This window comes from Etheostoma cragini, chromosome 13, assembly GCF_013103735.1.
Source record: "Etheostoma cragini isolate CJK2018 chromosome 13, CSU_Ecrag_1.0, whole genome shotgun sequence".
Taxonomy (NCBI): Eukaryota; Metazoa; Chordata; class Actinopteri; order Perciformes; family Percidae; genus Etheostoma; species Etheostoma cragini.
In genome coordinates this window covers 66,366-88,677 of record NC_048419.1, presented here as the reverse complement: position 1 = coordinate 88,677, position 22,312 = coordinate 66,366, and the positions used below count along the sequence as shown (strand labels likewise).

The 22,312-nt window shown below is 40.5% G+C and overlaps 1 protein-coding gene across 7 annotated transcripts in view; it reads right to left on the bottom strand.

Moving 5' to 3' along the window:
* Positions 1 to 267: 267 nt before the first annotated feature.
* The window catches only part of map6a (microtubule-associated protein 6a), a 24,016-nt gene continuing 1,971 nt past the window's right edge, over positions 268 to 22,312 (bottom strand). For 4 of the 7 annotated variants that reach the window (XM_034889705.1, XM_034889706.1, XM_034889707.1 and 1 more), the window contains exons 3-6: positions 8,627 to 8,840; positions 8,208 to 8,422; positions 5,088 to 5,198; positions 268 to 717 (exon numbers count right to left, since the gene is read on the bottom strand). In XM_034889705.1, coding sequence (XP_034745596.1) covers positions 573 to 717; positions 5,088 to 5,198; positions 8,208 to 8,422; positions 8,627 to 8,840 — 685 coding nt within the window. In that variant the 3' untranslated portion in view covers positions 268 to 572. Of the gene's footprint in view, positions 718 to 5,045; positions 5,199 to 8,207; positions 8,423 to 8,626; positions 8,841 to 22,312 lie in introns of those variants that run through there. The other 3 variants (XM_034889709.1, XM_034889710.1, XM_034889711.1) reach the window with 3 other exon arrangements.

The window sequence follows — 22,312 nt, the reverse complement described above, 5'->3', positions numbered from 1 at the left end:
GTATCCAAATGGCACTAGAATTGCATCATTTTGAAATGCCAAGCCCACAGCTCATTATCATTTAACAATCCCTTTAAATGTTTCTATGGCAAAAGGTTCCCCCTTTGTTATGCATTTAAACTTATTGGGCCAGTAGCCTATCACACTGAGTCCACATTTAGGAGCCTTGTTCCTCTACTACATGCTGAGCTCTTCAGACTTTCACACTATGCAGACCCCCTGTTTGAAAATGACTGACCACACAACAAAAACTACAGTACAGCATGGTAATCTGCAATGATTATTTATTTACACTAAAACAGTTTATTTTGGAATTGTGGTATAAGCACTTTATGGTGTGGTATTTCTAATGATATTGGCATATTCTTTGAAAACAAATGGCATGAAACAAGAAAATGACATAGCACCTTTGTGATAATTCCATGGGTCAAATGTGCGTGTTGAAATGCATGGGCTGCTTCTTGGATAGTGTAACATTTTCATCTTTTTCATAATTCAACTAGTTGGAAATACTATATACAGCACAGAGCATCAGTCGGTTTAAGATCTCGGCCTCCATCCTGCAGGCAGAACTACTCAGTCTGGTTGACATCTAGGGCAAAGCGTACGACTCCGCTGCTCTTCCGAGGTTCGGGTCTTTCCAGCGGTGGCGGTGGCTCTCCTCCAGCAGCACCCTGGGAATGATGACTGGGTCCGAAAACCTCGTTCTTAACATCTCTAGGATGCAGCACATGGTTAAGATACCAGAAGAGACAGAAAGAGACACACGATGAGGCATTTCTCAAAGGCCAACAACATTGAGTGATTGGGTTGAGTTGAGCACCCTGTGACCGCTCATTTCAGTGGACCATATCAGGATTCTGTTTCAAGAGACAACGCTATAATACACTATCAATATTTGCTTATCAACATTACATAGAAATGCCTCGAGGCAATCATGATAGAATAAAGTGACTCATGTAATTTGAAAACGTGACGACAAATGCTGTTGTGTTTGTGGGAACACACATGCAAAGTAAAGCTTGTGGTCTATTTCTAATGACGCATTGGACAGCTTGTTAGGATCAATTCAAGTTTAAACCTATACTTTGACTCATTCAGTGAAATTATGAACTACGGGATGCCAATGGTGCAATGAGGGTCTCGGGGTGTTCTGTGAAAGAATAGCTACAAGATGCAGTACACTATAGAACAATCCAAATCAATACATTAGCAGTACAAATTAGACTGAAGATCATTAACATGCACTTACAATTTCCTTTTTGAACTGTGTTTCCAAAGCAGAGCGGCTCCCCTCATTCCATTCATACTTACCCTCATCTTATATCCAAGCTAACACTCAACATCTGGACAAAATTATTAAATACAACATCAGATTGCAGTTGCAGCATGCTTTAGAGACAGATATGGAATCAAGAATTTCTTTTTTATTTACTTCTACCCAGTGACAACAAGCTAAGATGTAAAGTGCTGCAGTTTATAAAAGGGAACTTCGCTGTTTTTAACCTGAATTCTGTTTTCACTTTTGTCTAAGTGACTAATAACCATAACAATCTTTGAAATGGATCCAGTATTAAGCGAGAGCGCTGCAGTCTGCAACTGCAAACCACGCTGCAATGTAATCCTATGGGGCAATTATGCACCATCAATGTGTACGTCCACTAATAGAGTTTATTTCCATTTTTCCACTGACAGGCTTTAATTGTTTTATGTCTGACTACATTATGGAAAGATCCCTGCAGTGAAATACAATTTTCTTCTTTACCTTTTACTTGATCCGGTCCGTTCTTTATTCTAAGTCTTGCTCAGGGAGAAGTCTTGTTCTTAAATCTCGCGGCAGTGACCTGTCTCATCAACATTGTCGAAAGCATATACATATTAAGCCATAACACTGGAAATATTTTAGGTAACTCTAAGTTACGTACATCAATGCAACAAACTCTGGCATGCCTCTCTCCAACTCACCGATTTCCATCATTGTCTTGTGAGATTTCAGAAGAAGACTTCACTGAGCGAGAATAACAAACAGACCAAATCAAGCGAAAGGTAAAAAAAGGTATCTTTCTCTGTAGGCGGTCCTTTCCATAATTTAGTCTACGATGCCCATGTGGTGTAATTTGAGTGTTTTTGCTGTCTACATTGTGGAGGTGTGTCCTAACTTGTGCCTCCTGTTTGCAGGTTACTAATAACTCAGCTCACCCTTTTCTCTCACCGCTGTCTCCAGACACACCAAGTCATGACCTGGATCAAATGTTCATAACAAAGATGGATCTGGAAATCACTGGAGTCAGTTATGTGCATGTGCGTGTTCGTGTTTGTGTGTTGGTGGTGTAAAGTATGTACTTCGCAAAAATATAACCTAACCAAACCTCGTTGTGTCTGGAGACAGCGGGGAGAGACAGAGGATACTGCAGCACACCAGACGCAGGTGAGCTGAGTTATTAGTAACCTGCAAACACAAAAGCACAAGTCAGGACACACCTCCACAATGTAGACAAAACCCTAAACTTACTCTAAAGGGGCATCACAAGTCAGACTCTTACAACAACAATCTTAGCCGTCGTTGGCAAAAATAGCTCTTTTAAAGGTCCCCATGACATGGTGCTCTTTGGATGTTTTTAAATAGACATAAGTGGTCCCTAATACTGTCTCTGAAGTCTCTTTTATGTAGACCTTAGTGGTTCCCCAATACTGTATCTGAAGTCTCTTTTATATAGACCTTAGTGGTCTTTAATACTGCATCTGAAGTCTCTTTTATATAGACCTTAGTGGTCCTTAATACTGTATCTGAAGTCTCTATTATAGACCTTAGTGGTCCCCTAATACTGTATCTGAAGTCTCTTTTATATAGACCTTAGTGGTCCCTAATACTGTATCTGAAGTCTCTTTTATATAGACCTTAGTGGTCCCTAATACTGTATCTGAAGTCTCTTTATATAGACCTTAGTGGTGCCTAATACTGTATCTGAGACTCTTTTATATTGACCTTAGTGGTCCCTAATACTGTATCTGAAGTCTCTTTATACAGACCTTAGTGGTCCCTAATACTGTATCTGAAGTCTCTTTTATATAGACCTTAGTGGTCCCTAATACTGTATCTGAGACTCTTTTATATTGACATTAGTGGTCCCCTAATACTGTATCTGAAGTCTCTTGCCCAAAATTCAGCCTTGGTCCAGAATTCCAGCCTCTAGAGCCAGTCCCACAATGAGCTTTCTTAAGGACGTGTCATTTCTAAGTCTGTAGCTTTTGAGGAGGAAGAGGAGGAAGAGGAGGGGGTGGGGGGTGGCCTTCACCAACTGCCACTTTGCTCTTTCAAACGGCAGGATGTCTCTTTCTCATGGCTGGGCCAAATTCTCTGGGCGGACAAAGCAGAAAAAAGGGGGATGTAACCTTTCCCCTTATGACTTCATAAGGAGCAAGATTCCAGATTGGCCCGTCTGAGCTTTCATTTCTTCAAAGGCAGAGCAGGATACTCAGGGCTCAGTTTAACACTATCATCATTTCTAGCCACTGGGGGGGGGGGCATAGGCAGGCTGAGGGACTGTGTATCAATGTTAAAAACCTCAAAGTGACATTTTCATGCCACGGGACCTATAAAGGGATGTACACTGATGGTTTGTAATGGCCCCATAGGATTACATTGCAGCCTGGTTCGCGGTTTTAGGGCTCTTGCTCAATACTGGACAACAAGTCACACTAAAACATGGGGAAATAGGATACAGGTTTAAAAAAATAAATAACAAAGTTCCCCTTCAGAACATGAGTGATCTGCCTCATAAATTAATTGAATAATCTCCACACTCCTGTCTGGGTGGGTAATTCAACAATCATGCAGATTGTTTTAACCATGAGGAGTGCGTGCATCACAGCAGCTGACGGAGGTTCAAGGATGGGTGGAGATGGCTGGGCTAAACCTGGGGCCTCCTTAAGAAACGCCCCTTACATGCAGCATGTGACAGCAGTCAGTCAGACAGCCCCATTCACCCTCCCCAACTCTACTCGAGTGTCCATATGGAAGAGAAATATACAGACGGGCTATGACCTGGAGAGTAGACCAGAGTTAATGTGGTGAAATAAAACTGCCAGTTTCATAGGCTACATCTACACTACTACGTTTTAATGTCTAAGCAGTGTTTTGAAACAAAACAATTTTCTGTGCACACAAGAGTTTTAACTCCAGCAGCAGAACTAATCCCCGTATTAACACGTCTGAAGACGCATATTACACAACCATTAACATCCACTGCGCACGGGCCATTCCCCCAGAATCAGCGCTCAGTGTTGTTGCCATTTCTTTTCCTGTGGCCACAATGAAATCCCCCCCCCCCTGTTTGTTGCCCCGAGGCCACCATTGTAAAAGAGTTGTCTGTGAAACTGCTGCCAGGACACCTCAAACAACAAACCAGGTCGGTTATGACTCTTTCTATTCTGACTTTTTAGTCCGTGGACTGTTTTATATTTGGAAAAAAACAACCTCTTCCTACCGAGAAAAGTGATTTTTAAAACGTGTGACGTCACCACAATGTAAAGTCTATGGGCTGAACGGGAACTCGCAGGCAAGGCCACTGGGAGGAACACAATTGCGCATATTCAGTGGGTCGCACATCACGGAAATGAACCCTAAAGCTTAGAAACGTTTGAAAACTAAGAAACTCTCATAGGAATGAATGGGGCTCCTCCTCAGAAGGCTGTACCAGTTCTTTTAATACATCCACGGCATGCGCATGCGCCTGGACCAACGGTGAAGTGGAACTATTACTGAAAGGTATGTAAGCTGGCTTAACAGATAAGACTGACGTGCATCGTTGTTTCCCAAGGTCTGTTTCAAAGCAACCTTGGAGTTTTCAAACCAAAGCGGAAGCAGCTGTTTCCAAATGTCTCCATCTGGGGCCCGGACACGCCAGAGTATTGCAGACGTAAGGCGCAAACGTGGCAAGATATTTGTTTTTAAACCAAAATGCAATAGTGTAGATGTAGCCATAGAAAAAAAAGTAAATCACATCTCCATGAGCATGTATGGATGGCAATGAGTGGCATTTGTGGCTCGTGGTCTGTTTCCTTTCTTTGCTCTTGTGATTGATTACCTCGGGTTGGGTAGTGCACAGCCCCACAGGTGTTGCTTTAGAGTCTGCACCCAGCCAATATCTCGGATTGGCTGGCAGAGTTGTATGTAGTGGTACTGTTTTAGCTCAACCCTTCAAATGAATCAGAATGTCACTCATTAGCACACAACAAATTGGACACAGCAGAAGTATGAGAAAGAACAACATGATCTCAGCAGATGTAATATCAGACATTTGTGGGTAATTTTGCATAAAAGGATTTTTTTTAAATACTTTTTTAAAAGAGGCACATGGCATTTTACTCTGGAAAAGGTTTCTGGACATCCTTTGAAGTGCATGTTGCTCTATAAGTCAGATACGTTCTTTGAATATATTAGAGACATGATGCAAGAATAATATAACTTTTCCGTTCTCACATAAGGGCAACATGCACTTCCTGGAGAGGATGTCAGAGCTCATGCCAGAATGTGGCGCAATCATGGAGAAAGCACAGAAAAAAGTTGAGAGCAAACGTTCTCTTCCATGTGGATTTATTCAATGTCTCACAAGGACAAAGACTGGGACTGGAGAAATACTGACAGATACCTGCAACCACTAATCTTTCACCATTCTTCTTAACATAAAAAACCAAGAAGACACCGCTATTTCTGCTTTTTGCATTTATTGGTAATGTTTAATAAATATGAGCAAGCAGATAGAAACACAAATACGTCACAGTCAATTTTTTTGGGTTGTTGCCCGAGATATAACTTTCTTTACCATACTTTCTATCCTTTTTTGGCCTATAATGACAAAGATAGCATTGGGTGTGTGCTGTGCTGACAACTTTTTACATTTACTGCCCCTACAAGCCCCCTCCCGCGTGTTACATGACAAAGCGTCCCCCCAACCAAAGGCTGCAAAATGCCAATGAGTCTGTCCCTCATCCCCGAGTGGGTCCCGTGCTCAGCTCGGATAGACATGGTGGTAGCGGTGATGGTTGTCTGAGACACTGCAGAATATGAGATGGTGCAGCCGTCCACTCAGAATAAAGGGAAGGAGGCTGAGAAGCAGAGCTAATGAGACCATTAAGGTGTGTGTGTGGAGGGGGGGGGTGGGAAGCACAATGATGGTTTTACACATGACAAGACTGAACAGTGCTCTTCCAATAAAAAACTAAGAAAAAGCTCTCTCTATACAGTATGCTAAGGCTGAGTGTAAGCAGGTGGATGCTAAGGACCAAGTTCAGTCTCAGCCAACAGTAGCCCTGATATAATGTGTGTTTCCCTTCAACACATCTCAGAGACAATTTTGGTTAAACCAGAATATTATAAATGGAGGCTTTACAACTTGTTTTGGAATGTTATGCTAGATACCTCCTACACTCAAACGCAGCCACACCATGTTGAACTTGCCAGACAAGGCAAAAGTAAATCCAGTGTTGAATCAACTTTTTATTTTTTTTAAATACACTAAACTTTATCACACCGACATACTTTTCCTACTTTTGCAATTTTGGTAAAACAAATACAACAGCACGGACTCAAAACCGGAGAATGATGAACATTGGAGTCCAAACACAGAAGCATACTGTCACATCCCTGTGCCATTAAAGGCATGTGTGTTAAAATAAACGTCGATATTAACAGATACAACTTATTAGTTAAAAAACAAAATGAGGTAAAACATTGTAGCCTTGCAAACAAATGTAACACATGGCAGTAAATTGTTGATTTATTCCGAACGTGAATCGGTGCGTCATCCATACAGCTCCCTCTTTTTTTTTAAGGTTTTATGAAAAGTGCTATTAAGCAGCAGTATGAGCTGTCTAGCGCCCCAAGGCAGTCGGATCGTATCGGTCACGGTCACCCTCGGCAGAGTGCATTTCAGCAAAGCCACAACAAGGTGTGTGTTTGTGTGCCTACTACTGTGACTGCATAACTGCGGCACAGCTTTGCACAGCAATTGGGATCTTGTACATAAAGAATACATTGGAGGTGATTACGCTGAGATATGGCGATTGAGATTGACAGCTCCACAGGCTGTGTGCTTGGCAGACACAACCTGAATCACTCAACACCACGTTTCCTTGCTCCACTGACTTGGATTCTGAGAAAGTTTATTACTTTAATGTGAAATGTCAAAATGACTGCACAACAGCATTGTCTGTTTTATCAGTTTAGTGTGACCCCGATGGTGTGTTGGCAACAAATTGGGTTTTACAAAATGGCCTTGAGTGAACTTAGATACAAATGTGTATATGGGCTTCACGTGAAAGGAACGGGAGAATGGTGTTTTTCTTCAGATGAACTGACAACAATTTTGTGCCGCCTACAACAAAGTTCAGTTAAAAATGAGACATCGGATTATAAAATCCCACTGAACAAAGCGTTGCGATGTTGAGCCCTGCGACCTCACCATGAACGCAGACCGGTTGCAGAGATGACGGAGCAGGTACAAAACAAGCTGTGGATCAGTCATGACTTACCAAGCAGAACGTTTATCAAAGATTTTCAGATTTGTAGTTAATTTAGCAAGTGCAGAAATCATATCCAAAGTGCCTTTTTGATTATCTTTTCTCCAATAAAAAAAGAACTATTAAAATAAATCCTTGATAAACTATACAAAGCAATTTGCACAGTTGATGAAAGCCAACCTGTCAGAATTGCTTGTTGTTGGGCCCATGCAACGAAAGCCATCCGTTGCCTAGCCAGGCAGCCTGTAGCCATGGCAACCTGAAGATGGAGGCGAGCAAAGTGGGGTTGTGGGTGGCAATCAAATGGCGGAGGGTAGGAGGCTTCTGCCCACTCATTAGTATAGCGATCTATATAGCATGAGGTGGGAGGAGCAATGACATGTCATGTCTAAACCCCTACATTTTATCTTATTAGTTTTATTATAATTAGTTTTATTATTATTATTATACAAACGTGGCCGAGAGGTAGTAAAAGAGGACAGAGAAGAAAATGAGTGGATACTGGGAGACTGAACACAGACGAGAAGAAGAAAGATACTGTAGGGGGAAACGGAGGGAAAGAACAGAAAGAAGTAAAGATGAGAAGAAGGGAGAGAACCTTTTTATTGATTTTGCAGCCTCTGTGTTTGTATTTCACCCCCAAAAAATAAGTAATAAAAGGAGAAGTAGTGCTAAATGATTTTTACTCTTTTGCCTCAGCCAGTTTGTTGTTCATCTCTTTACTTTTCTCCTTGTCCCCTGCTGCTGGCTGGGTCTCGGGCTGGTTCTCCAAGGTTGTCTTCTTGGATCCCCTCAGCGCGGCGCTCTGCTTATCTTTGGCTTTCTTCACTGGCTTGCCCTGGCCTGCCGCCCAGGCTCCAGGCCTTTTGGGTTTAGAGCGGAGGACACTATACCTGTCAACCTAAAGATGTTGAACAGCGGAAATGAGATTCCTGAGCTGAAATGCTTCGAATTACTGGCTAGTCATTTCTACAACTGTGCTGTACAATGGGATGAGCATGGCAATAATTTCACGTTAGTGTAATATTAAGATTTTCTTTTAGCTAACCCCTCTTTTTATATTCATGTTAAACCAAACTACAAAGTTAGAAAATTGCATTCTCACTTGGTGGATGGGGTCTATGTAAGGCTCGCTGTACAAACTGCGTATCCTCCTCCTATCCACGGCCTTGTTGTCAGCAGAGCGCAGAGGAGCTTGGCCCTTGAAGGTAGCACTGTAGCTGGTCTCTAGACTGGGCCTCTCAACTGGGGGCAGGTACTGGGACTTGGCCCGGATCATCTTTGCTGGCTTCACATCTCTGTAAGCCTTGTACTCAGTACTGTGTGAAAAGAAAGACAGCTATCATGAGAAAACTGACTGTGTCGTATAGCTTTGAACTCATTAAATAAAGATTATTAATAAAGAGTCATAACAGTGCTGTTTATGTTTATTTTAATCACGATCACGATTTTGACTTTCCACGATCAAATTTGCGTGATCAAGTGTTTTTTGTTTGTTTTTTTAAGCGTAATTTCATAGAAACCTCAGTTTTTTTTGCATAGCCAATCTACCGCTCCATAAAACCCTGTCTGATCATGAGCCAGTCAGAGTTGTTTCCTGCCAGTCAGAGTTGTTTCCTGCACCGTGCAGCTTAGTTTCTAGATGGAGACAGTCACAGAGGACAGAGTAACGGGAGGACAACTCAACAGATAGCAGTCGGTTATACGTCGGTCTCAAGGTTTACCAAGTTACCAGTAAATGCAACATCTTGTACCGTCTGTGATGTTTTTCAGACAACAGCAGTGACCAGTGCTAGTCTGTGCTAGTAGCGTCTGTTAGTTGTTATCTGTTAGCTCCTCTAGGATGCACCTATGCTAATGTCCTCGCATCCGTTGCAATGCTGTTTATATGGATATGGTTTAAATTAGCATTACATGACCCATTTCTTCTGTAAAGTCATGCCTGTGTTAGATCTCTCCTCTACTCTCTCTCCTCTTACTCTCCACGCAGTGTTTCCGTGGTAACTCTGCTATCGCGGCCGACACGGTGAAGAACACAGAAGAAGTTATTGAATGCAACTAACTTCAGTTGGTAGAGTAACAGCGTGAGACGGAGCCTGCTGGACCTGGACCTGGACATGGGCCAGAGATGTGACCTATGGCCAGAATATCATAGTTCATAAAAATGCAGCGCAGTGACGATACAGCAATTTCATACACACAACGTGTATCCGCCATTTGACCCGTGCTGGACCCGTTCATGATGATCAGCCGTCGCTCTGTGAGTACGTCCATTGCACTCAAAAACTTAAAATCAACAAATAATCGTGGGAATAATCATGATCACAATATTGATCAAAATAATCGTGATTATCATTTTGGCCATTATCGTGCAGCCCTAAAGTAGCCTAGCACACAGCTGATTCTGATAACCCCCTCGTCTGGAATACCACTTGATGGCCAAGCACACAGCTGATGCTGATACCCCCCCCATCTGAAATACCACTTGATGGCCAAGTAGCCAAGCACACAGCTGGTGCCAGTCAGGGAGGTCTTGAACACTACAGTAGGCTATTTGCTGGGGGGGGGGGGGGTCTTAAACACTACAATAGGCTATATTGTAGATAGTTGATAGTTGTAGATAGTTGACACAGTGGAACATTAATGATCCTTAAAAATGACCTGTTAACCTATCCCGGAGTTGTTCTGAAGAGAAAAGCATTTCAAATAAAACTAATCAAAGACATGCAGACATACACTTAATACATAGCAATACTCATTTGTTGATGGTAGACATACATGGAGAGCATGCCTCCAATGCTTTCCTCCCCTCTAAGAAAACCGTAAAAGATCTCCACATATTGTCAAAGACAAGATATTTACCCTTTAACGTAAAAGTGAGTTTTTCTAATGCAAGACAGTCTGACAGTCCTGTAAGCCAACACATTAACACTTGGTTTGTTAGTGGATTTCCAAGATTTAGCTATGGTATATTTAGCTTGTAAGATGCAGAGAGTAATTATACATTTCTTTTCCTTATTGAGATTATATTATTATAGATTATTATAGATTATAGATTATATAGATAATATTATTATTATAGATTGCGGGCAGTCCCATAGGCAATGATATAATGTGCCCTTGTGCCATTTGTAGCACGTATCGGGATTATTGGGGCTGTATTTATTTAACTGAGTTGGTGTTACATAACTTCTCATTATCCACTTATACTGCAGTAATTGAAAATGTGTATTTATTGTTTGCGTTTGAGATTTTAGGCAAATCTTCTGCCAGTCCTCATTTGAAATTGCAGAGTTTAAATCTTCACTCCATGCCAGTCTTTTACTCTCTGAGGAGACCTTTGATCCTCCCGCGATTACTTCATAAAAACTTGCCGTCAATCATCTCTTAGGGTGATCCTTTGTTGCTATTTCTTCAATACAGCTAAGAGTACGTAGCGATAAAGATTTCTGTATCTTAAATATATAGCTTCTTATCTGCAAGAATTTAAAAAAATATTTTGGTGGGATGCCATAATTTCGTCTCAAATCTTCAAATGACATGAGAATGTTGTTGTTAAATAAATCTGCAATTTTACTAAGGCCTTTATCTGTCCAAGATTTGAAACCTAAATCTTGTTTGCCAGGAGTAAACGCGCTGTTACCCCAGATTGGTGTAAATTGAGATATCACCGGTATCTCACCAATATGTTTATGAACCTCATACCATACCATAATTGAGTTTTTAACAAAGGGATTATGTGTTAATGCCTTTAGGTCTTTTAACTTAGCTGAATATAAGTATGAATTGAGTGGTAGAGGAGATGTCATTCTTCTTTCCAAACTCATCCAGGAACGTGGTGGTTCTTGTGAGAACCAACAAGAGGCAATAGTAAGTTGGGCAGCCCAATAGTACCATTGGAGGTTTGGGAGTTTCAAGCCTCCTCTATCATAGAGGAGATAAAGCAGAGATAAGCGAAGTCTAGCCCATCTGTTGTTCCAAACGAAATTACAAAACATGCTTTTCATCTTTGAAAAAAAATGAATAGGAGGACCAAGAGGAATGTAATGAAAGAGATAAAGAAAATTTGGAATTACATTCAATTTAAGTATATTGATACGCCCTATCATGGAAATTGGTAACGTGGGCCATCTATTAATAGATTCACCAATTGTCATGTTAATAAGAAATAATGGGACGAAAAGAAATCAAGGGACATTTAGAATAGATAAAAAAATTGTGTTTAATTGTGAATTAACTGACATTAATGCGATTAATCTTGATTGTACTTGAAGTAAACATCTGAATTCAGGACTGTGCGCTATCAATAGTTTTAATATGAATTGTTGAACGGTTTTGAGTACTTCTACTACTACCAATACCTACATTCACAGTTAAGGAAATGGTAAAACGTAAAGCCAGACGCTGTGCACTTCTTCTAGTTTACTACAGCTTCAGATTATTTTTTGTCAATCAATCGAGTATTTGTTTGAGCTATAGCTTGTGTTATTGTTTTTAAAAAACTACTGTCAATAGATACAATTCAAATATATAATGTCAGAGTTTTATTTGCACCAATGTACACATCTCTAAAAAATGGAAATGGAAACATTAGCATGTCACCCCAAATTACTTGTCTAATAGTAACATAAAACAGTTCAAATGTATGTCAAAGAAAAGGGAATGTTTACACATTGCAAAAGTTGTCCAGCTGATTGTCCTCATACAAAACAATAAAAATCGTTTTCATGGTGTCTTGCGTCTTCTGCAGTGGGATCCTGTATTGCTGTGGCTAATTACTAAGGTAAATAGACCACTCAGATGACACCTATCTGTTCTCTTCTGTGGCTCCAGTGCCGTCACAAACGCATAAATTCCCCCTACTGCAGCACAATTCAGCACAAGCCCTTAGAGCCACGCAAGTATTGCCAAGGTGCAGTGAAAAGTCTCTGTGTCTCTGCAACACAAGAAATGCAGACAAGGCCAGAAAGCTGGATAAGAGCCCCATTAAAACAATTGATAAGGCTGCTGGCCAACTCTTATGAAAAGACAACAAATCAATAAATGGCAGCAATGGATGACCGCTGCGGAGGCCATGTGGACTTGTTTAATGTAATGTATGTTTCAGGGACAGGTACTTTCATAGATGTTTTAATGTATTACATTAAGAAATGGTTATTAGAATTTCATCACAGTATAACCGCAGGGCTCTGACTTCATATGTTTTTGTGGTGGGTTGTCATGGGACAGCATGTGGGAGTGATAACAATAACAGGATATATAAACCAAACCTTTTCTCAGTGGTTTATAATTGTGTGGATGTTGTCTTTAGTTATACCTATGTTAGTACCACTGGTAAATATAACTAAGTAAACTAACTCAGACTTCTACAGCAATAGCAGCTCTGTTTGTAGGCACAGATGTGCTTTGAACTAACTCTAGTCTGCATGCTAACATGCTCACAGTGAAAATGCCCAGATGTTGATACTAACAGGGTATAAAGTTGACCATGTTAACCAACTTACAGTAGTTTAGCGCGCTAGCATACAAACATGGCACTAATTGGCCCTAAACACAAGGTACAGCTGAGGCTGATGGTACTTGTCTTTAGTTTTGCAGGTTGTTGGTCATCAACCAAAGTATTGGACAATTTAAAATGTTGACCTAATGATGGTTAAAGGGGAAAAGTTAAAGAGTCACCAAAAATACAACTGATAAAAATACAAAGTACATGATGTGTAACAGAAGTTACTCAATATTTCATCTAACCTTTGTCTAACTGTCAAAAGAATATCTATAAAGACAACTGACATTTACAAATGATAACCTTAACATCTTATCTTTATAACTATCAGCCTATAATAAGTTACCATTAATCTTAAACTAGCTAACAAGCACTAACATTTAAGCTGTTGATGTATTTAACGAAACTGAGGCGTAAAATGTCATTTTACCAATATTTGAAAAGCAAACTATTTATGATAGAAAGGCTGTGACCTGCCTGCTGAATACAGAAGAGAGGTGGAAATCACATAGAGAGCGATTACATAACAAGACTGAAGTCCATTTTCAATGCTTGATTGGGCCGAGAGGACACAATGCAAGGACAGGTTATGTAACAATGTTTAAGGCCAAGGGTCTAAAGCACTTACTTGGTTTGTGTGCGTGTGTGTGTGTGTGTGTGTGTGTGTGTGTGTGTGTGTGTGTGTGCGTGCGTGCGTGCGTGTGTGTGTGTGTGTGTGCGCTCGTTCCAAAAACCGGGAGTCCAGTATACTTGTGGGGTCCAATTAGGTTATGCTTAGGTTAAGGGTTAGGCATTTAGTTGTAAGGGTTAAGGTTAGGGGCTAGGGAATGCATTATGTAAATCCAAAGTCCCCACAAAGTTAGTGCAACAATCGTTTTGTGTGTGTGACAGAAAGAAAGAGGCAGATTGTGAGTACACACTGTGAAACCTGTCTACCCTGTAGACATTGCTGCTATGCAGGGACATATGACTGTGAACAATAAAGCCTGTATCTCTGAGGTCAGTGTGCACTTGGTACTTGTTTAAAAATGAGTGTTGAGAAAGCATCCTTGGTGCAGCGGGCGTTATGTTGCAGCTATTGTACTACATCCACACAACGGACATAATTCTGGTCCACAGTGACACTTGCAGTTCATTGGCATTGTAAAGCACATACAGACACTGAGGTTCTAAGCATACCTGTTTTGTTTGACTGCTTTAACCAGTGGCAGGAAGCAAAACACTCACTGTATAAATCCAGAGTTTTTAAAACAAGTTTGTTTCATTTCATAGAAGGTTTATACTAAGAGACTTGTCATAGAAAAATACATCTTCAAGTTTTTATAACATTAGCTTATTACTTCTGCCACGGAGGTAATAAGGAGTGTGGTTTATTTGTAAAACTACTCGCCCGCTTTTAATAAAACTTGGTGGCAGGATGTAGCATGCACCAAGGAAGAATTCAATTTTGGACTGGATCTGAATCATGGGGCGCATACACAAATTGTTTTTCACTTTTGTTAACATTGCGAGACGGAGCATTGCCTAAGAGTTTTGTATCTTGGTTTCCTTATATACACGTTCCTTGATGTCATGTGATCATGAGATTAGATCGTAGCGGGCCAGGTAGATGAGCCAGTTTGGGATTGGTTCCCCCAACATTGTGAACTGAAGCGGGAGAGCTGAACGTGCAGGTTTCCAGACCGAGCTGCAGAGCGACATCAAATTGAAGGCAGAGTGGGCGGGGCTTACCCAGTCTAGTGTCAGACAGCGTCTACTGTCTCATCACGCCACCACAGTTCAGTCACCTCTTCATCAATAGGCCGATATCTATTTAACACCTAATTCTGAACTATCTATTAAAAAGGCATCAAAATGCTACATGAGATTATACACATTTACAAAACAATTTACAACAGTCAAAAGCAGACCTTTGAAAGTTTTTTTTTGCCATCTCTGAACAACCCATTCTATTTTCTCTTACGATTGCTATCTTTTAATTCAGCATTTTTCCCTGCTTCCTTATTTAGGAAATTGTCTGTGAGTCACTGCGGCTTAAGCAAAGCTATCATACTGCCTGATATTTCTTGCCCTGTTACTAAAGCTTTTTTGGATGAGTGACCCGGCTGACCCATTGCGGGGCAAGCAAACACTGGCAACTGACAGGGGTGGAACCCCGCCAGGGTACAGCACTGCTGAGCTTCATACAACCCTGTTCTAACATGGCACAATCGCCAGGGGACGGATGTTAGAGAAAAGAATTAAAACAAATGCCTGCCAATTTCTGCATTGTGGGATGAAACCTTGTATGTTTGATGACAGGTAATTAGCCGCCACAGAAAACCAGCCAGGAGTAGAGAAAACAAGTCAAATCAAATGTATTTTATAGGATCGTCATTGAGAAGATGGTAAGATCTGCTAAATAGCATTAAAGACAAAGTACAGCTGTGACCCATGAGAATGGAATTAACTTTTCAAGTATTTGGCCATAAACCAAATTAGTATTTGACAAATTAGAACACTGACTTGATAATGTCACTAGATGAAAAGTTAAAAGCTTTTTTCTAATTCATCCTGAGGGGAACATAAATATATTTGTTTCATATTTCACAGCAATCCATCTCCTAGTTTTTGAGACATTTCCCTAAAAAAGCAGAACTGAGGCAAAGTCAGCGGATCAACAAAGTCAGTAGGATTCATCCTCTGGGAACTACGAATGGCTCTTTGTACAGTAGTTGTGGAGATATTGTATTCTGGCTGGGAGGGTCGGAATTAGCGGAATACATCTGGTAGCTGGAGAGGTGCCAGTTCACCTTCTGTGCGCTGCCGGGGTGCCCTTGAGCAAGGCACTGAACCCCAAATGGCGGTCTCTTCACTCTGACAATGCATCTCAATGGGGCGTGTGTGTGTGTATTTCAGGCCAGTGTGTAATGGAACAACAAAAATGTAAAGTCAGATTTACCCATTGAGGGATTACTGTAATAAAAGTGCTTCTTCTTTAAATCACAACTAAAATAAATTCTCATTCTGAACATTATGTATATGATAAAACGATTATCGAGTAATTGATTATTCAACAGAAAATGAATCAACAGAAATAGATAGATGATAGATGGATTGGGGGCTCTAGGCAACTGTAATAAACCTGCCATTTTAGCAAAGAATCAATGGGAATAACAGGTGTAAATCTAATGTCTATTTAAAGATGTGGTGTTATTTGTAATTTTCCTTTGAGTGTGACATTGAGTTACTATGCACTTTGAAATTGTGGCATCCATGAATACATCTGTGCATCAACACTGCTGAGACAAACGTGTGCAGTTTTCACTCATGGTGACCAGAGACTCTGGCTCTGATCCTACACCAGTGCTGGCCCGCTTCTCTCATAGTATTCCCGGGATTCAATCTGCACTTGCGCAGTGCTGTAGCTTTACTTCCAAGCAGTGTTTCTTGGTGTGTCAGTGCGTGAGAGTTTGGCTTCTGGCTTCTGTTGGTCGCATCTCTAACTGCAGCGTCTCAGCCACTGGCTCAATGGAAGCAGCTATGTATTACAGGGGATTCTCGTTGGGCCTCTAAGGCTGGCCTCCCATACAATATTTACAAGCATTCTTGGTATGAACAATTTACAATAGTACCAATTTCTAGAAGAGAAGTTCTATTTAAAACAAAAGCAAAAATGTTGATTTTTAGCATTTGGTTTTTCTTTCTAATACTGAAACAGTTTGTTTTGGTCCGAGTTTAGTTACAAGTGCAGATTTAACTAGGGTACAGTATGTTACATAATTCATTTATATCCAGAAACAAATCTGAAGACATTTCCTTGTAATCAAGGAAAATAACTGTAATCAGATATTAGAAATCAGATTATATTGGTTACATAAAACAGATTGCTTTAGCTGGCAGAGCTCTGAATTTGATGCAACAAATAAATATTAGATATCAGCTGACATTTTATATTACATTTTCGCGACAATAAATCTCACAAAACTTAACCACACTGGTTTATTTTCAGGGAGCACCTTTTTACTGCACATGAGTTAGCCTGGGAAATGTGAGATAACAAACCGTCATTCTTTTACATTTTAGAATGGGTGTTTCTGCATGCAATCCTTGTCAAATCAAACATGAGGCCTTGGTGGCTCCCTAAGAGGATCATTTTTAAATCCACCAGAATCCCTTGGTCTCTTTACAGTGTAAAATACAAACTCATTTCAATTTGATGGAGAATTTTTTTCTGGGAGAGGGAGGATTCCATGTTCCCAAATGAGAAACACGAGAGAGAGAAATCAAAAGGAGAAGCTCCTGAGATTTTGCTGCTGTGGAAAATGTCTAGCTGTAATACGTGACACATTTAAAATGAATGCCTCAGGCTCTCCCTTCATGAAGTCAATGAACCTGCATTACCTGCCTTACTTTTGGCAATGAAACACTCATTTGTCATTCTCTGTAATTTTCCTGATAATTCTTTACGTAATCTGCTCTTTTAAAAAAAATCCATGGCACAATGGAACAACTAATCCTGACAAGATGAGGAATGGCTTTTTGTATTTTACAGTGCTGGTAGCAAAAGGAAAACACTAACAAAGACTTTAGCTGAACCAGGCTGGATGGGGCTTGCAACTGAGAGGCTGTTGGTTGAAAACGCTTCACCACAAAAAGAAGTAGTTAACACAGTGGCTGACAGAAAAGACCTATAATGGCCTTAGCATTGAATAGGTGCGCTGCAGGAAAAAAAGGCCTTTGTGCTCTCTGCGGATAATTAAGTTTATAAAAAAGGCAGGAAATAGAACTGAATGGTAAACAGGACTTTGCAATTGGCCTATTGCAAACCAGCACAATGAAATGGAGGGCTGACTTTGAATACAAAGTTAATGTGGCTCTCTAATGCTAGTGTCTCTATACTGTATCGACTGACTAAATAACATTACACTTACACATTACTACAAACATAGCCCAATTGAGACAGGAGGTTTTAGGCCCATACCTATAGTTCAGTTGAAGAAATCAGATACCAATATATCAGCTGATATTCTGTTGTTTTCACTGTAGACCGTTGCATTTTACTTAACACGCTACACTGTCTTGGTTTGAATGTCTTTGCTTTAATGCATCTTTGTAGACAGGTGATCTGTACTGATGGTCTCAAAATAACCCCCTTTTGGGTAATATGGGGTACCACAAGGGTCTAAGCTGGGTCCTTTACTACCGTACTGGTCGACATATAAGACAACCCTGGTTATTAGATGACCCCCCACCCCCCCCTTTTTCTTCATAATGAAAAATAATTTTATTTGAAAATAATTCTAATAAAAACACAGTGAATAAAAAAAAGTTAGGCTGTTTAACATCTTTTGAATAATATATTTTCAATATCTTTTTAGATAAAAGTGTCACATTTAAATAAATGGTAAATCTTTCCAAGGGCTTCAGCTGAATGACTGCTCTGGTAATAGGCATCCCATCACTCCGTTTTTCAGTCACGTAATCACACACTCTCCTGTCACTATCATGGAAGCGGCTGCTTTGAGGACCACGGTAGAACTTTCTCTGGCTGTTTGTCATTTTTAGTGTATCATCTCCATGACAACGCCTTGTTGTACTTCCATTCTTCTTTTGACTTCCAGGCTTTTTGTAGCTGGATATATCATTTGTTTCGTCCATGTATGAATGTGGATAGGGTTAGTGATAGTGAGATGCTTGCTAGAGTAACCCTTCTAGTGAAGAATCGGCAAAAACAAGTTTTATTTCTCTGAGTCACTGCTTTGTTCTAACACCGCTGGGCTCTCTCTCTCTTCAGTCACTATTTATCTCTGTCCACCATACAACGTTACCGTGCTTTTGGTTGCTTATTGAGGCTCCTTCTAAACATCAGCTTTTTATAACATAAATATGAAAGGGATTATAGATCATTTTAGTTCTATAGTTTATGGCTGACTTCTCTATTGGCTGATGAAACAGGTAACGACCCTTATGTTCTGCGACTAGAACAGCTGAAAGTCTAGACCCCGATTATAAGACAACTCCAATTTTTCAGACTTTTTCAAATGAAAAAAAACCTGTCCAAATGGACCAATAAGATATTTACACTACAAACATATCACTGATGACACAGTCCTGTATGCATTTGTCTCTTTTTCAACCCAAGCTGTTTCAAGATTACAGTCTGCCTTTAAAATGTTAATCTTAAAGTAACATCTGTGTTTTATTCTTAACAACCTATAAATACAGATAGAGACACCTCTCCTTGCCATCCATACACTTATTGCTACTAAACCTGAACGACAGATAAAAATGGGTTTCTTATGCCAAGAACAATGTAGAGTCCGCTGATTCAGTATAGCAAAGAAAATCTTGGTCGACTAAACTCCTGAAATTCTGAGTAAAAATAGAGTGTGGGTTTGGGGGGGTGCGCGGAGGGGCGGAAAAAAACGTAAGAATAATTAACTGTAGCCTACTGTCCCGCAGTACTTGTCCGTGCAGGCTATTGGCACTATATTAAATTGTTTTTGACCTAATTATTTTGCACTGAAATGCCACTCGTCCGTCGGCTCTCACAGTGCTGCATCAGCGCTCTGTGCATGTCCTCGCACTTAGCGGCTGAACATCGGAGCTCGGCTTTTGCTCTTAAACACAAAAGGAGGGTCCACTTTAATAAATACTGTATTTAAACATATCTGTGGTCGGGCTCAGTGCCTCGCTGTGTTGCATTAACTCTGAAACTTTCTCTTTGAGTCCCTCACATTTTGGGTTAGTCCATGATAGTGTGGTGTGCTGGCGCTGTTTATTAACAAGTTCTTAAAACCTCAGCCCTCCACAACAGCAATGGGCCTCGTATCTTGAGCAATAACGTCAACAATTCCTTCTGTGATATTATTTTTGCGCTTGGATGGTAGAGGCTTAACATCCAGCGCGGTCTGGGGGGATCTGGGGAACGCGGCCGTCGTTGAGGGAGGGTGCGCAGGTAGTTATAAAACGATTATTAGACTATGAAATATGCCCATTCTGATATGTTTATATAGCCTACTCAAAACAGACAGGGCAACCTAACGCAGAAAACTTAGCTTACCGTTTTTAGGTGATACGCCATCTTTGTAGTCCAGCTGCGATATGCAAACTGTAACTTGCAAACTTTGCATTCAACTTTTTCTGTTATCTATTTATGTAAAATGCTGCCACTAACCACTAAAACAAGAGGGGTGTTCGGAAGACATACTATTACCTGTGATACAGGGATCATCTGAAATCCCCCCATTAGCAATTAGTGCTTTCCACCCATAGACCGTAACGGTCTATGCTTCCACCTGATGAAACAACACGGCAACAAATCGACCAATCAGAATTTTGGTCAAGCCAGAACGTATCGCCCAATAAATCGACTAGTCCACTGGGAGATTACAGCCCTACTAATATGAAACCCAACAGGGTCATGCAAAGCCTGACTCAAGCAGAGGGGTCTTGAATGTGAATGCAGTATGTGTGTGTGTTTGTGTGCCATGTATGCTGTGTATACTATCCATGACATTAACCCACAGTTGATCTGCTTTGAGTCTCCGCAGGCAGATTAAGACAGCGAGTTGACTGGACTTCTGCTTGTGAGTGCAGCCATGTGGGGGAAAGTGCCCAGGGCGGTACCCTGCTGACTGCTCCACAATACAGGCATGGCAGCAATAGGCACCAGACAGCCGTAGGACCCACTCACTGATCTCACACAGCGCTGTCACCTCTGGGAGCCGAATCCCACTTCAGCCAGGGTTTCTGTGTCAACCCATAGCTGCACTCTTTGACAGCACTGTGTCAGCGTATAATAATTTGCACCACTTTTTTCAGAACACAGTGAAATAAAAAAACTGTTTTACGGAGTAGAAAATTCAATATTAATGCTAATATATAAATCTATAAAAATCCACTTAAATCCCCAGATTACAGCAGCAGTAAAAAAAAAACACACAAAAATTGAGGTTCACGTGTGGTATGGATCTCATAAATCACGCCATCTCACGCTCTCTCACAATCAACAGCCTTCCAAGAACATAAATACAACAGATCACCTTAATGCACATCCTCAGGAGACAAGCATGCAGTGACTGTGAGGTGCGTGACTTGATGCTCATCCATCCAACTAGTCCCATCATCCTTTGGAACATTGCATAATAGGACAGAGATTAGCCTCATGGACCTAAACATCAACAGTCACCTCCACCCTGACCTTTTCTTTTAATTTAATTACCCAACAGTTGACTGACCTGTAATTTGTCACATGATGTGTGTAGCTCTCAATAGCTTGTTTAAAAAAAAAACAAGTTTTTAACCTGTTCAGATACACTTGAAAATATATGCTTTTCTTGCCTAAATTTTCACCCCCCAAAAAGTGATGCAGTTCCCACATACTTTGGCCCTCTGGGATGACCCTGAGGTCATTGGGAAGTTAACAGTCTCAATTTGTTGTTTCTAGTGGAAGTGTGACACTAGGCCTTACTGACACAGAGCTAAACAGGTTAGAACACAGAATTTCTATTTCCGTCCAAGTAAATCATTTGTAAAATTTATAAAAAACACTACTCTAAGCATATCAAATGGGCTACATACAGAAATACTACCCTAGCCACATGTCTCAACTTAGAACAGAAAACATCCAGAAAAAATGACTTAGAAAATGTATTTTATATGAATTTATTTCTACAGGTATGTCTTTGGGTTTATCTTATTTCCTATTTCTAAAAAAGCCCAAAAAGTGCAAAATATAATACTTCTGAAAATACAAAAACACATCCACATCACTCACACACATAACTGTAATAACTGCATGCATAGATTTATAGGAATAAGTAATCATAATTTGATGAAATGGTGAAATGCCATAACAAGGCCATATTTTTGCTTTGACACAGCTGGAGACATCACAGGGTTAGTTTTTTCTGGCCATGTTTGATATCAATCAACTTGTCTTCTTATTGGCTACACAGGGATTCCAGTTTTATGACCTCTTTTTCTAACTGGTGGGATATACTGTCAATTTTTCTCACGTGGGCCCAATGGGGAATGTGGGATTTGATTGGCTTGGCTCAGGGATATCTCGAGATAGACTGAAGCTATTGGCTGGGAACAAAGTTCAGTGGAATCTGCAGAAGCCAGAGCGTCTAATTGTGTATGGAATGACTTTGTAACGCGCCCAGGGAAAAAGATACAAGCGATCAAAACTGAGAAATGATGCACTATCTAGATTTCTCTACATCAAAACTTGGCCTGAAACTACAAGATTGTGAAGGGACCAGATAATTATGGATTACAAGGCTTGGATATTCTAATACC